Here is a 13,053-nt window from a genome sequence, read left to right on the forward strand (position 1 = left end):
CCCACAATCTGGCAGAGTCTGTCTGGGAGTCTGTTGGCCCCTTAAGTGAACAAGCCATCGTTTCCCCCCTCGTACATTCTAATGAACAGTCACTACTCGCTACAGTCCTCTGAACTTGAATCCAATGGGCTCTTAGAATAATACAGACCACTTAAAATAAGCCCTTGTTAGCTGTGTTCCTGTCCCGCTAACTCTGGTCTTATTGAATTGTTCTAAAGATGTGTCATGGCCATCTGGAATGCTTGAGCTGTTTGTTCTGGCTGGGAGACAGGTTTGACATTCCATAACTTTATCACATGTAGAAATAGAGCCCATCTGTTAAACAGTTGTTATTATCAGTAATATACTGCAGTAATGACTTCCCACGGGGGAACCATTGAAATGCCGCCACTAACGTCCATCTATCTTTAGTCACCAACTTAGAGAATGTGGTGTGTGTGTGTTTGACAAGACGAGAGAGAATTTACATTGCGAACAGCGCCGTTGACTCATACCTGGTCGTCATGTAAATAGTGAAAGGCAGTCTGTCAATGTACGTAGGCAAATTGGGGAATAATATTCAAGTGCAGAGAATCCAGTCCATTTCCGTACATTTTTATGAATATTTTCTAAAGACATGGTAGGCTGAACAACAGAAGCCTCGACACCATGGCAACGGTGACATCATGTCATATCACACCATCCGTCACAGGCCCCACTCAGGAAGTGACAGAGAGAAACAGTGGGAGAACAGTGTGTGCGAGCGAGGTGACATCTAGAAGTGGCCATGACCTCTAGTTAAAATACCATCCGCTTTGTTCTTCCTCTCGCTCTGTCCATGTTCTGTAATACTTACCAGCACATCTTTATCTCATTTCCCCCCCCGCCTTTTCTGTGGTAGCTGGCAGCTATTTTTACACAGCAGAGGGTTTACAGATATAGATTCTGACTTTGGACTGTTTCAACTTGCCAGCTTCTTCTTGAGTAATGGATGACGACACCCACAACTCATTTTAGGCTCTCCCTTTCTCTTCAGTATCTCAGCGGTGTCTACTTGACGTGTGATTGCTAATTCATTAGACGGATGGCCAATACTGCTCACCTATGTGTCAAACTCATCTAGCTTGAACCGCCCTAAAATGAATCAATGTTTACACAGCCGTCATCATTTTATTGCCTGAATCACTTCAGATAAACGGTGAAAATTCAATCAGCACATGCCACAGTCAGCCGTGATGAAGATACAGATTAGACGTGCAGGGTTTCGTTCAGGCTAGGTCAGGGTTGGTTGGTTTCCTCTCTCCCCAGCGAGGTGAGAGCTGCTCTTCCTGTAGCCTGCTGAGCTGATGAAAGGTTTCCAGGGCTACACTTATCAGAGCTGAACTTCACTACCTCACAGGCTCATAGCACAGTGAAGCATGCCATTATGGGTAATGACAGCTGACTCATCTGCCCTGTTCCTTCACCCACACCTGGGCAGAACAGTGGGCAGCAGTCCCAGACCCAACCTTGTCCAGCAACACAACCTCTAAAGTAATTTCAGCCAAGGAGATAGTCCAAGCTCATTAGTAAATAATACCATGCTTCTTCTTCCAAAGGGCAGTATGGAGCTGACACATGAAATGCTTTTAGAAAGTCACTTTTGGAGTGCAGCTTTGACAAAGCAGGCCCCGTGGTGGCTGGTAGCCTAGCGGGGAGGAGTGTTGGGCCACACCGAAAGGTTGCTAGTTTGAATCCCCGAGCTGAAAAATCTGTCTGTGCACTTGCATCTGCTAACTAACTAAAATGTAAATGTAAAAATGATTGGATTAGGAGCAGTGTTCGGATTGTGGGGCTTTTGGATGTGCATTTGTCAAAGAGAAGCTTTCGACTCGCTGACATTGGGATCAGGCTAAAGCTAAACTAATCACGATGCCGGTTTGCCCGTGTTAGAGGATCTCTCCAGATTGATATTGCTTCACTTGTTTCATTATTATAGGTTGATGTAAATACAGTGTGTTGCTTTCTTAATAGGTCCAATTTCTGTAGATACCAGCATCTCTCTTCTCTCCCAACGTCTTTCTGTCTGTTCTGGTGGGGTTTGACTAGGGTTGCACATTTTGGGGAATATTCAGAGGTGGAAACTTAACGTGGGAATTAACGGGAATATATGCAAATTAATATTAATACCATAGATGTTTTTTGCATTGGATATATTTACCATATCATATGGAGACAAACATAAACCTTTTACCTTATCATAAGTAGACATAATTGCAAATGATTAAATCCTTCCAATAGGGTGGGGGAAGCTATTTAGTTACGAATTGAACTTTAATTAAATGAGTTGACTCTTCACATGGGATGATTTCACTGAACAACAAAAGAAAGGGAATATTGAATGATCCCCAATGATCCATCGCTTCTCCGTAAAATGATAGTCTAGAAACTAAAGCTTTGGTTGTCTTCCTCTCAGGCTTCCATGTCTTCTCCCTGGACCTCCTCAATGTCCACCTCTTGAACATCAGATTCTGAGGCCTCATCTTCACTGTCACTTTCCAACCTTGTTGAGGATGGCTCGTTGTCAGGCTCAAAAAGCCTCAAATTTGTCCGAATGGCGACCAATTTTTCAACCCTTGTATTGGTCAGCCTGTTGCGTGCTTTGGTGTGTGTGTTCCCAAACAAGGACCAGTTGCACTTTGAGGCGGCTGATGTTGGTGGGATTTGGAGGATGATGGAGGCAACAGGGGAAAGAGCCTCAGATCCACAAAGTCCCTTCCACCAGGTGGCTGATGAGATATGTTGGCACGACTGCCATATTGCATCTCCATCCCAAAGCCCTTGCTTGGAAGTGTACTTCGCCAAACTGTCAAGAACCTGTCCCTCATCCAGGCCAAGGTGGCGAGACACAGTAGTGATGACACCATAGGCCTTGTTCTCTGCACCAGACAGGATGCTCTTACCAGCATACTTGGGGTCCAACATGTACGCTGCGGTGTGTATGGGCTTCAGGCAGAAGTCTTCAAGCTTTTTGATGTATTTCAGAATTGCAGTTCCCTCTGCTTGGAGCAACAGTGAAGTTGGCAGGGCAGTACGGATTTCTCTTACAGAGTCTGAACATCAGACTGGCATTGTCTCCCTCAATCTGTACAATGGCTACTGCTATAGGTTTCAGGAGTTTCAGGCTGCTTACCACTCTCTCCCAAAATACATCATCCAGTAGGATCCTCTTGATGGTCCTGTCCATATCGGCAGACTGTGATATGGACATTTCTTGGAGAGACTCATTCCCCTCCAGGAGACTGTCAAACATGATGACAACACCACCCCAACAGGTGTTGCTGGTCAGCTTCAATGTGGCGCTCTTATTCTTCTCACTTTGCTTGGTGAGGTAGATTGCTGCTATAACTTGAAGATCCGTCACATACCTAACCATTTCCTTGGCTCTCTTGCAGAGTGTATCCATTGTTTTTAGTGCCATGATGTCCTTGATGAGCAGATTCAATGCATGAGCAGCACAGCCAATGGGTGTGATGTGAGGGTAGGACTCCTCCACTTTAGACCAAGCAGCCTTCATGTTTGCAGCATTGTCTGTCACCAGTGCAAATACCTTCTGTGGTCCAAGGTCATTGACTGCCTTCATCTCATCTGCAATGTAGAGACGGTGTGTCTGTTGTTCCTTGTCTGTGCTCTTGTAGAATACTGGTTGAGGGGTGGCGATGATGTAGTTAATTATTCCTTGCCCACAACATTCGACCACCCATCAGAGATGATTGCAATACCGTCTGCTTTCTCTATGATTTGCTTGACCTTCACTTGAACTCTGTTGAACTCTGCATCCAGCAAATGAGTAGATACAGCATGTCTGGTTGGAGGGGTGTATGCTGGGCGAAGAACATTCAGAAATCTCTTCCAATACACATTGCCTGTGAGTATCAGAGGTGAACAAGTTGCATACACAGCTCGAGCAAGACCTTCATTAGCATTTCTCTGACTACGTTCCTCCATTGAGTCAAAACAACTTCTGATTCTAGGAGGACCATGAGCTGTTGCTATCAATAAGGTGTCTGATTCATCATTTTCTAGAAGTAGAGGGACTTTTAGAGGTTGCTTGTTGTGAGCGCTGAGGGAACTTTATGCACTTGGCCAGATGATTCTGCGTCTTTGTTGCATTCTTCACATGATTTGGCACAGTATTTGCAAATGTACACAGCTTTTCCTTCTACATTAGCTGCAGTGAAATGTCTCCACACATCAGATAGTGCCCGTGGCATTTTCCTGTAAAGATTAGAAAATAAATTGTAAAAAAAACAACATACAATTCCATGTACAAATAAGCAGTTAGATTAAACAACGTATTTTGTAAGATAAATGTTTTAAAATGAAACATATATGGAATATATTAACACTCAGTTAGCAGGCTCAAGCAAGCTAAAACCCACATGGTAGCAAAAACTAACTAGCAGAAATTGTTAACAAGTTAGAAATGATTGAAACACACTTTGCTGTAGGCTACCATTTACTAGTTAACAAAAAATCATGTATGTCATAAAATATATTCACCCCACCCAGTATTGTAATCAAAACTTAACAGAAAGCATGTAGTCCTTGGCTCAGACAGTGTAGTAGTGTGGGCTCAATAGCATCTCATTAGTGTGCAAGATCTTGAGAATCAGCTGCACATGTGATGGAAGAATGCACTGTGCATGCAGGGGGTTGCAACTCCATTGAATTGGGGATAGTTTAACCAAAATATGCCACAATACCTAGAATTGCCACAAAAAAAGGTTCACTGTTATAAGCTAACTTATTTGATGATTTTAAGCAAAATTCCCGGGCTTAACATCCCATGGAAAATTTCCAGAAATATTCCGGAAATTTCCCGAAAAGTTTCCGACCCTTTGCAACCCTAGGTCTGACTCTGATGAACCAACCCTCTCAGGCTGGAGTGTATTTCTGGCCGGCGCCCTGTACTGTGACTGTTCTGATCCCTGTGAACAACGCTCTCTGAAAAGCTTATTTGTCTCCAGGCCTGGCTGGTACCAGCAGACCGACTGTATTGGAGACAGTAGGCCGGGGTTCTCTGTCAGTGAGCTCTCAGATCTCTGCTTCCTGTAGAGATGATGCCTACTGGCTGGAGCAGGCTCCTTCAGTAGCGGTGTCTCAAAGGAGAGACTAGGAGCCTGCGATGTGAGAATAGCCTCATGTCAGGCATCTAGGTGCAGAACGCACTGGACAATACAACTTGAGACTGTGAGACTACTAGCAGCTAAGTTTGAGTCCAGAGGTTGAGTTTGTCTCTGAGTGACTCTAAAAGTAGCCAAGCTCATAAAAGGTCATCAACTGATATGAAATTGATAAGAGAAACTTAAGTAGTCCTATAAACTAACACTCTTAACCTGGTGTGGTTATGCTTGGCCAGACAGGTGATTTGAGATGTGAGGACCAGATTATCTTCTATTACGTTACTCGCCTGTGAACATGTGATCTAAGAAGACCTTTCAAAGCACTAATGCCAGGTTTGTCATAGTGGATCATCAAAAGGTTTCCCATTGATTCATGTGCTCTCTCTCTCTCTCTGTGTGTGTGTGTGTGTGTGTGTGTGTGTGTGTGTGTGTGTGTGTGTGTGTGTGAGAGAGAGAGAGAGAGAGAGAGTGCACTCTGCCTGCCTTCAGTTTTGCACTTTGCCACTACATCTGATAATTATTAGATAGGCTATAGAAGTGCTCATCTAGTTCAATGGCTCAAACAGTACACTGCTGGCTCGTTCCATTTAGATGTTTGATTTACATTTAAACTATGTAGGTTCCAGAGACACAGAGAGAAATCAATAGCTGACTTAATGGCCCGCTGTCTCAACTTCATGTATTGAATTCACTATGCATTTGGATCACTTTGAATACTGTTTTTTTTCTTTCTCTCTGGTGTCGGTTTACTCTAACAAAGTTACTAACAACACATTTTCTCTTCTTAATTCATTCACTACACTCGTCATGCTAACCTCTTGCTCCTCCTTTCTCTGTCATCTGTTTACCTTCCTCTTCTATCACCCTCACATTCCCCTCCAATCCCTCCCCCTTAACATGTCTCATTACTCTCCCTACACTCATTCCTTTACTCCCACTCTCCATCTCTCCCATCTCAGTGTGATCAAGCCCAGTGCATTCAGAGCACCAAATTGGTTTTGCAGGCTGCTGCCACCCCCCTGCTGCAGAGTGAGCCAGTCATCCTCACAGACGAGGCGTTTCTACCAGGCAGAACATCATTAGGGGGTCCCTGCTCTGGAGCCCTGCCGCTGGGGGGTCATCCCACACCCCCTACCTCCACCCCCAACCTCAGCTGTGACAACGACATGCTGCCTTTCCGGAACGAGCAAAGCGACGGGCTACGACGCCACCACACGGACGGGGGCCACCACCACTTCCTCACGCCCGAGGAAGCTCCCTCGCCACCGGGCATGCTCCCCTGCGGCAGTCCCCTGGGACACAGCCACACCATACAGGGCTTCTACAACCCAGCCAGCCAGGACTCTCTACACGAGGACTCTGTTAGAGGCCTGGTCAAACTCAGCTCTGTCTGACATGGGGTTCACTCAAACATCCCTCCGTCCCCTAAAACGCTCCTCCCTTCCATCCACACCCGTGCCAAACAGTGGGTCGCCCCAACCCTGAATGCCTGTAACCAATATCGTCTCCGTCCACTAAAATCACAGGATTTGAGCCTCTAAAAGACTGGTACTATTTGGGAGCAGAACTGACCTGAACTGGGACCTTCCCTCCTCAGCCAACAACTTGCCAAACCTCTGCATCATAATGGGGGTTGTTGCTGGTGAAGAGCCCAGGGGACTTATTATTATAAACAGTCACAAACGTACTGTTTTCTACTGAAGCATAGTCCGCTCTCCTGGGAGGGGGACAGAGGATAGGATTTGAGGAGGAAAAACAGAAGTGGTAGGTGTATGGCTGTCTGTCAGCTATTTTAAAGTAAAGAAAGTGTTGTGACAGCTGTTCCTAAATATGTTAAAGAAAAGCTGCTTTATTTCTGTCAGGAATCACGATTCTGGCATTTTGTTTTTTTTGTACAACGGACTGTGGCCTACTCGTTGATCACTAATGGACAGTGTCAGCCTTTCTGAGGAGATTCCGGTTGATAGTCGACAGTGCAATCAGTAAACAAGAGTTAGTGTCATCGTGTTGCTAGCCTCAGTGGAGTTGCCAACGACCGGATGTATCCGGTTTTCAGGGATCCAGCTAATTCACCCTAGCTTCCCTTTCCGCTGAAAACCAGATGTGGAAACTCCGCTCAGGCGTTTTCTTTTATCCCTGCTGCGTTAGGTTATCACGTTGCATATCATACAATTCATTTATTTTTTAAATTCCATGTTAAAAAGGTTTGGTATTGTGTTGTGCCATACTAAGGTAAAATGTTCTCCTCACATTATACTTCCTGTGGATATATTAATAAAATCACATTTTTAAGGTACTAGATTCTCTCTGTTGAAGCCAAGCCCCGAGGTGACCAGTTGAAAGTCATTTGTTATCATCTCTGACGTCACACATCCTTTGGTAGGTCTTAAAAAAGGTAGCCTTGTGACGATTCAACAGTATAAAATCATTGTACATGATGTGTTGAGGGTGAGTCCTGCTGTAGGCTGGTCAGATGCCTCTGGATCATAGAGACTGGGGAAAACGAGGGCTCTCTGTCACCAGACATACTCACCTCATTGTGTGCACCAGTCAAACGAAAGTGACTATAGCCTTTACTTCAGAAGGAACTGCATTTCCCTAAGCCACGTGGATTTGCTATTTTTAATGTGACGAAGCAAACGCCATTGGAAAACATCACCTTATAGAAAAGCCTTTTGCCTCGGCATGGTTTGAGTGTGAAAAAAGGGCCAGTCAACGTCTGTACCTCTTAACTTGTAGCGCCATCTGGTGGTTAAAGAGGATAAATGTGCATACTGTAGATATCACAGGTAATTGAGGACCTGGTGGACAAAAAACCCCAGAGGAATATTCCAATCATCATACATTTATTTAAAAGCACTTGAACTATTTATAATACATTACATACAGTAGATTCTTTATTATGTACATCAGGAGGAAACCGACAGCAGGAAGGTCTCTTTGCTTTGCAAATATACCAGTGGCCCTGTCACACTTGGTGCAGGGCCACTGCTGGAAGATGACATCTCAGCAGTGTAACAGTAAGAAGTTACTGTTAAAAACAAAATGGGTGAAATGCATGACTGAAAAATAATTTGCATAGAGGTGGCAGAAATGACCAGCTCAAATGGTTAGTTGAGTGACTGTGGTCAAGCAATAAAGGAAAATGGCCATACAGTCATAACAAATTGATTAACACACATTATTTTCACTGGAATCCTCATCAACCAGTATTTGGTTTGACCCTGTAGTGTGCTTTGACTGAAGTACACTAGACTAGATCATACGGTGGGTGAGCTTAGACAACTAGATTTGGCATTTCTGTGATTGCACATAGAGTATTTGACCTTGTAATGCAGCCTTTTAGGCCACATTGCCTTTCTAAGGTATGCTCTTTAAACCATCTTATTACTCTAGAGGCTACGTTTTGACAGGCAGCCCAATTGTGATGTTTGTTTCACTAATTGGTCTTTTGACAAATCTGATGCGATTGTTCAAAAGACCAATTCATGGAAAAAGGTCAGAATTGGGCTGCCTTTCTAAACGAAGCCTATGGGTCATAAATAGCCACACATGTTCCGTCAGGTACAGGAATGTTAAATATGGTCAGGGTTTTCATATTCCTGATAAATATATTCTGTGGGTTGCTAAGCAACACCTGTAACCATCCTATCATTTGTTTCACCCATCTCAGGTGTTGAATGGGAATATTTTAGTGATATTAGTATTTCACCTCCAAGAAATGTTTTAGTTAACCCCTCCCAAATCACGGTCCCTGTAGATGTAAATTGAAATTTAGCGGCCTTCCACCAATAAGTTAATTTATAGCCCTCTTAATACCTGGCGCTAATGTATTCTTTGTCCTGATTTTGTCCACATTTTTTGACAGGTGTAGCCAATTAAAAGACGCATTGTGGTCCGATCTTCCTGACCACCTCCGGAAGTAGTCAGACACCCTTTGTATCTGAAAATCAATCAAGTGTAAACAGATCTGGATGGTCAAACCATTTTAAATCATCATTATACCGGCCTCTAAATCATTGATATAAAATAAATACATGAATATTCATTGGTGGTGGAGGGTGTAACCTGGCCTGTTGTCCAGAATGGGGCTTAGCGTCTATGTCCTCGGTCACCACAGCTTGACATCCATCAGCTCCAGGTCTCCCATGATCTCCAGCTGGTTGATGGTGCTCAGGTCCTGCACCCGATGCCTGTAGTCCAGCAGGTGAGAGCCGTTCACCGCCAGCTTGAACTGGTGGGGCTGGCAGAGGATAAGCATCTAGGGCAGAGAGAGTACTTGTAGTGAAAAAGACAAGCGAGAGTTCCAATAATACAGGTGATGTGAGAACTGATGAATGGGGCTTATTTGCTTTTTAAGTAAGAAATATGAAGAAATACAAAAAAAAAACTATTCTGTATATTAAGAGGCAGCATACCTCAAAGTACTCCCCAGGTGAGAATGGGAAGAGGGGAAGCTCCCTCTCCTCTGGTCCCCAGGACTCACTCAGGTAGGAGTTCCTGATGACCATGGCCGACTTCATCCGGGGGTTCAGGTGCAGAGCGATGTTCTCACTGCTGCTGTTGCGGAGGTTCACAGTGAAGCTGCCAGACAGGAGGTTCATCAGACCACAACGATGCAGGTTATTCTACAGTATGTTATGGGCACTGGGCAGTCCTGGCCTTACACACCACCTCAAAAGGTACACAGTCCATTTTCTTGAAAGATGGTTTAAATACTGAGTTGTGTCCCATTCCTTACCTGTGTGGGTACATGCTGACCTGTCCCTTGATTGTGATGTGCTGTCCTGGGCTCACCCCTTTCAGTAGACTGCCTTTGTAAGGGAGACTCTGGAAATACATAAGATTTAGGCCATGTCTGTACACTGTTCAACATATTGATGCAATTGGTAATGTTGCCTTACATAGATTTAATGTTTATGGAAAATATTAACTCACCAGGTCACCTGATTCGCCTGATATTGAATATATTGCCTATAGGAGAAAATAATAATAAAGACAGTCATTACAGAGCGAGCTGAAAAACGTTTATAATTCTAGTATGGACATATATTAGAGTAGGGGGAGGGGTACTTACTGAGTTTGGTATAAAGCCAAGGGCGTGCACCTTAACTTTCCCACATATAGAAAGTGTGTCAATCCTATCCAGTGGGATTCTGTGCTTGTATTCTAACAAATGAGAACCATTTACTGCCACCTGCAGGTACAAAGGAAAACAGCATTCACACGTCATACTAAATCCATTATACTGTGTTTGCTTGACTTTTGCATGATACTACTAGATTCTTGTGACTCAACAGAAGTGAATGTGCAAGCAAATGTAGGATAGGGAGTTTTTCTTGTACGTGGCCTAATCGAAGAAAGACTTTGCTCTCAGTTTTTTCTGCTTAAGTCACCTTAAACATATCTATGTGGTAAACCAGTTAACTCCCAGACATCGGTCCACTTGCCTTAAAGACGTCATCATGGACCAGGATGATCGTCTCGAAGGCTGCTCCCTGTCTGTAGGGCAGCTGCTGAAGGGTCTCCTCCCTGCCCCAACGCTCCCGCACCAGGGAGTTACACACCACGCACGGGGAGCCCTTAAAACGGGGGTTGAAGTGGAAGGCGATGTCCGCACGAGGTTTAGTACTGCTGCCACAGGACAGGTCCACCTGGAACCTGCAGTTAGCACATTGGTGCCTATTAAGAGTTTCAACATTTCTAAAAGCAAAGGTGGGGACTCGAGTCACTCTAAATGTATCATTTTTTGGTTGAACGGGGTTGGGTAAACATTTTTTTGCAAGCTTAACATATTTTTTGTGTATTTTTTTTTGAGTTGGGTGAACTTATTTTTTCAACTATTATATTATTTCTCAGTTGAGCCTGGGTGTGGACGTGAAGCTACAATTCAAATTGAAATCAAATGTTATTTGTCACATGCTTCGTAAACAACAGGTGTAGACTAAGGTGTAGACTAAGAGGGAAATGCTTACTGACGGCTCTTCCCAACAATGCAGAGAAAAATAGCACAAGGAATAAATACACAATGAGTAACGATAATTTGGCTATATACACGGGGTACCAATACCGAGTCCATGTGCAGGGGTACGAGGTAAGTATATACAGTATGTACATATTATGTATATGTCTAGGCAAAAGGATAGATGATAAACAGTAGCAGCAGCGTATGTGATGAGTCAAAAGAGTGCAAAGAATTTTAATGCAGTTAGACCGGGTAGCTATTTACTTAAGTATTTAGTGGTCTTATGACTTGGACCTCCAAGATGTTCAGGGTTCTGCTGGTTCCAGACTTGGTGCATCAGTACCACTTGCCATGCAGTAGCAGAGAGAACAGTCTGATTTGGGTGGCTGGAGGGCACTACAATTTTGTAGCGCCTTCCTCTGACACCGCCTGGTATAGCGGTCCTAAGCCATATGCACGACCCTCTGTAGCGCCTTTCCAATAGATTCCACCCACAACCACAAATTAAAATTGTCTGTATCATACAAATGAATAAAAACAACATTGTGCTTTTTGGCCATGATAAACACAGGTGAAATAAGCGGAAGGGAGGGGTTTGGTCGAGAGTTTACGTTTGCGAGTGAGGAGACTTCGCTTCCTTCCTTTGCACAATGATAATCACAATTGTTAACGGCTTATCTCCAGAAGTCAAACATGAAATTACAAACTTTAGTGAGAGAATTTTACTTCTGGGCAACCAAAATTAGTGTTAGGTTGAACCGGGATGTGGACATGAAATTAGGGTTAGGGAAAACAACATAACATCACATACCTGTCAGCGTCATTGTGAACAGTGCCCTGGATAATGACTATCTCCCCAGGGTGTAGGCCCCCAGGTATGGCCCCGGTGAACGGAATCACCTGAATGGAGAGGTAATAAAGGCAACACATATAGGCAAACATAATCAAATCATATTTAATGTGTGTGTCCTACGCCATTAATGTATCAATACATTCCATAACCTCTATCCCATTGCTGATACACAAGATCGTATAAAATCGTTAAACAGGATTTCGGCCCGACAATTGTAGGCTACAATGAAATGACTGCAAAACGATGGACGATATAGCTGCACATATAAGCTACCTATTGATAACAAAAAATAATACATGCGGTAGCCTAATATGCAGGGTAGGCTATTCAATGTGTCAGAATTATTTTATTCTCATTGTTGAGAAAGGGAGAGTCTCGCTGTGAGTAGTAGAGGTTGGCTAGTGAACAAGTCTTACCGGATTTAGGACAGTTTGTTTCGCGTTTGCCACAGCCATCGGGCCCGTTATGCAACACTACCATACAGCGGTTACCGGTACCGCTAAATGATTGCAAAGAATGTAGAACGAATTGGGTCGATGTTTTTATTTTCTGCTATTATTCAGAAGGCAGTAGGCATTTTCTCTCCATCTTCTGTTCAACGTCCTACTACGTCACACACGCACTATGCGCAACCATGTGATCCAGGTTGTGCGCTGTGACAGGCTGCTGCCACTGTATCTAAAAAACATAGCTGGAGACTGGAGACCAAATAAATTGAAAAACGCACATCTGTAGCGTATATAGCAATAGACGGAAAGAAAGGAAGCCTACAATAAAAATACAGTTCTCAAAAATAAGTCCATAGAATAAAATAGAATCTTAAAAGCTTTCTCTAAAGTATAGGCTAGTAAACCAATAAAGAAAATGGCCCCCTAATGCCTAAAGAATAGCTTAAAAGCTTTGGAATAATTCCAAAGCGCGTAACGTTTTACACGCACAATCTCTCTCTCTCTCTCTCTCTCTCACACACACACACACTCCTTTGAGTTGGCTCAATTTCGTTGCAATTATTGACAAAGTATTAAATAATTAATTTGTATTACGATCAAAATGTGGGTTATTACAACTCAGTCTAAATGTAATGTATGGGT

At 43.6% G+C, this 13,053-nt stretch overlaps 2 protein-coding genes across 8 annotated transcripts in view; one reads left to right on the forward strand and one right to left on the reverse strand.

Moving 5' to 3' along the window:
- LOC115162469 (probable palmitoyltransferase ZDHHC14) overlaps positions 1-7,440 on the forward strand; it is a 100,695-nt gene extending 93,255 nt beyond the window's left edge. For 5 of the 6 annotated variants that reach the window (XM_029713790.1, XM_029713795.1, XM_029713791.1 and 2 more), the window contains one exon: positions 6,104-7,440. In XM_029713790.1, coding sequence (XP_029569650.1) covers positions 6,104-6,538 — 435 coding nt within the window. In that variant the 3' untranslated portion in view covers positions 6,539-7,440. The remainder of the gene's footprint in view (positions 1-6,103) is intronic. The other variant, XM_029713794.1, reaches the window with a different exon arrangement.
- Positions 7,441-7,973: 533 nt separating this feature from the next.
- On the reverse strand, positions 7,974-12,597 carry lgals8b (galectin 8b). Of its 2 annotated transcripts, XM_029713799.1 has the most exons (9): positions 12,379-12,597; positions 11,921-12,009; positions 10,595-10,805; positions 10,222-10,341; positions 10,083-10,118; positions 9,886-9,974; positions 9,563-9,728; positions 9,213-9,405; positions 7,974-9,087 (listed from the first exon to the last, which is right to left on the reverse strand). In XM_029713799.1, exons 1-8 carry the CDS (start codon positions 12,415-12,417, stop codon positions 9,256-9,258), a joined length of 900 nt encoding a protein of 299 aa, XP_029569659.1. In that variant the 5' UTR covers positions 12,418-12,597; the 3' UTR covers positions 7,974-9,087; positions 9,213-9,255. The 2 variants fall into 2 exon arrangements, with proteins under 2 accessions (XP_029569659.1, XP_029569656.1); XM_029713796.1 differs by having other exon boundaries at positions 7,974-9,405; positions 12,379-12,596.
- Between the last annotated feature and the right edge of the window lie 456 nt (positions 12,598-13,053).

Source organism: Salmo trutta, chromosome 25 (genome assembly GCF_901001165.1).
Source record: "Salmo trutta chromosome 25, fSalTru1.1, whole genome shotgun sequence".
Lineage (NCBI taxonomy): Eukaryota > Metazoa > Chordata > Actinopteri > Salmoniformes > Salmonidae > Salmo > Salmo trutta.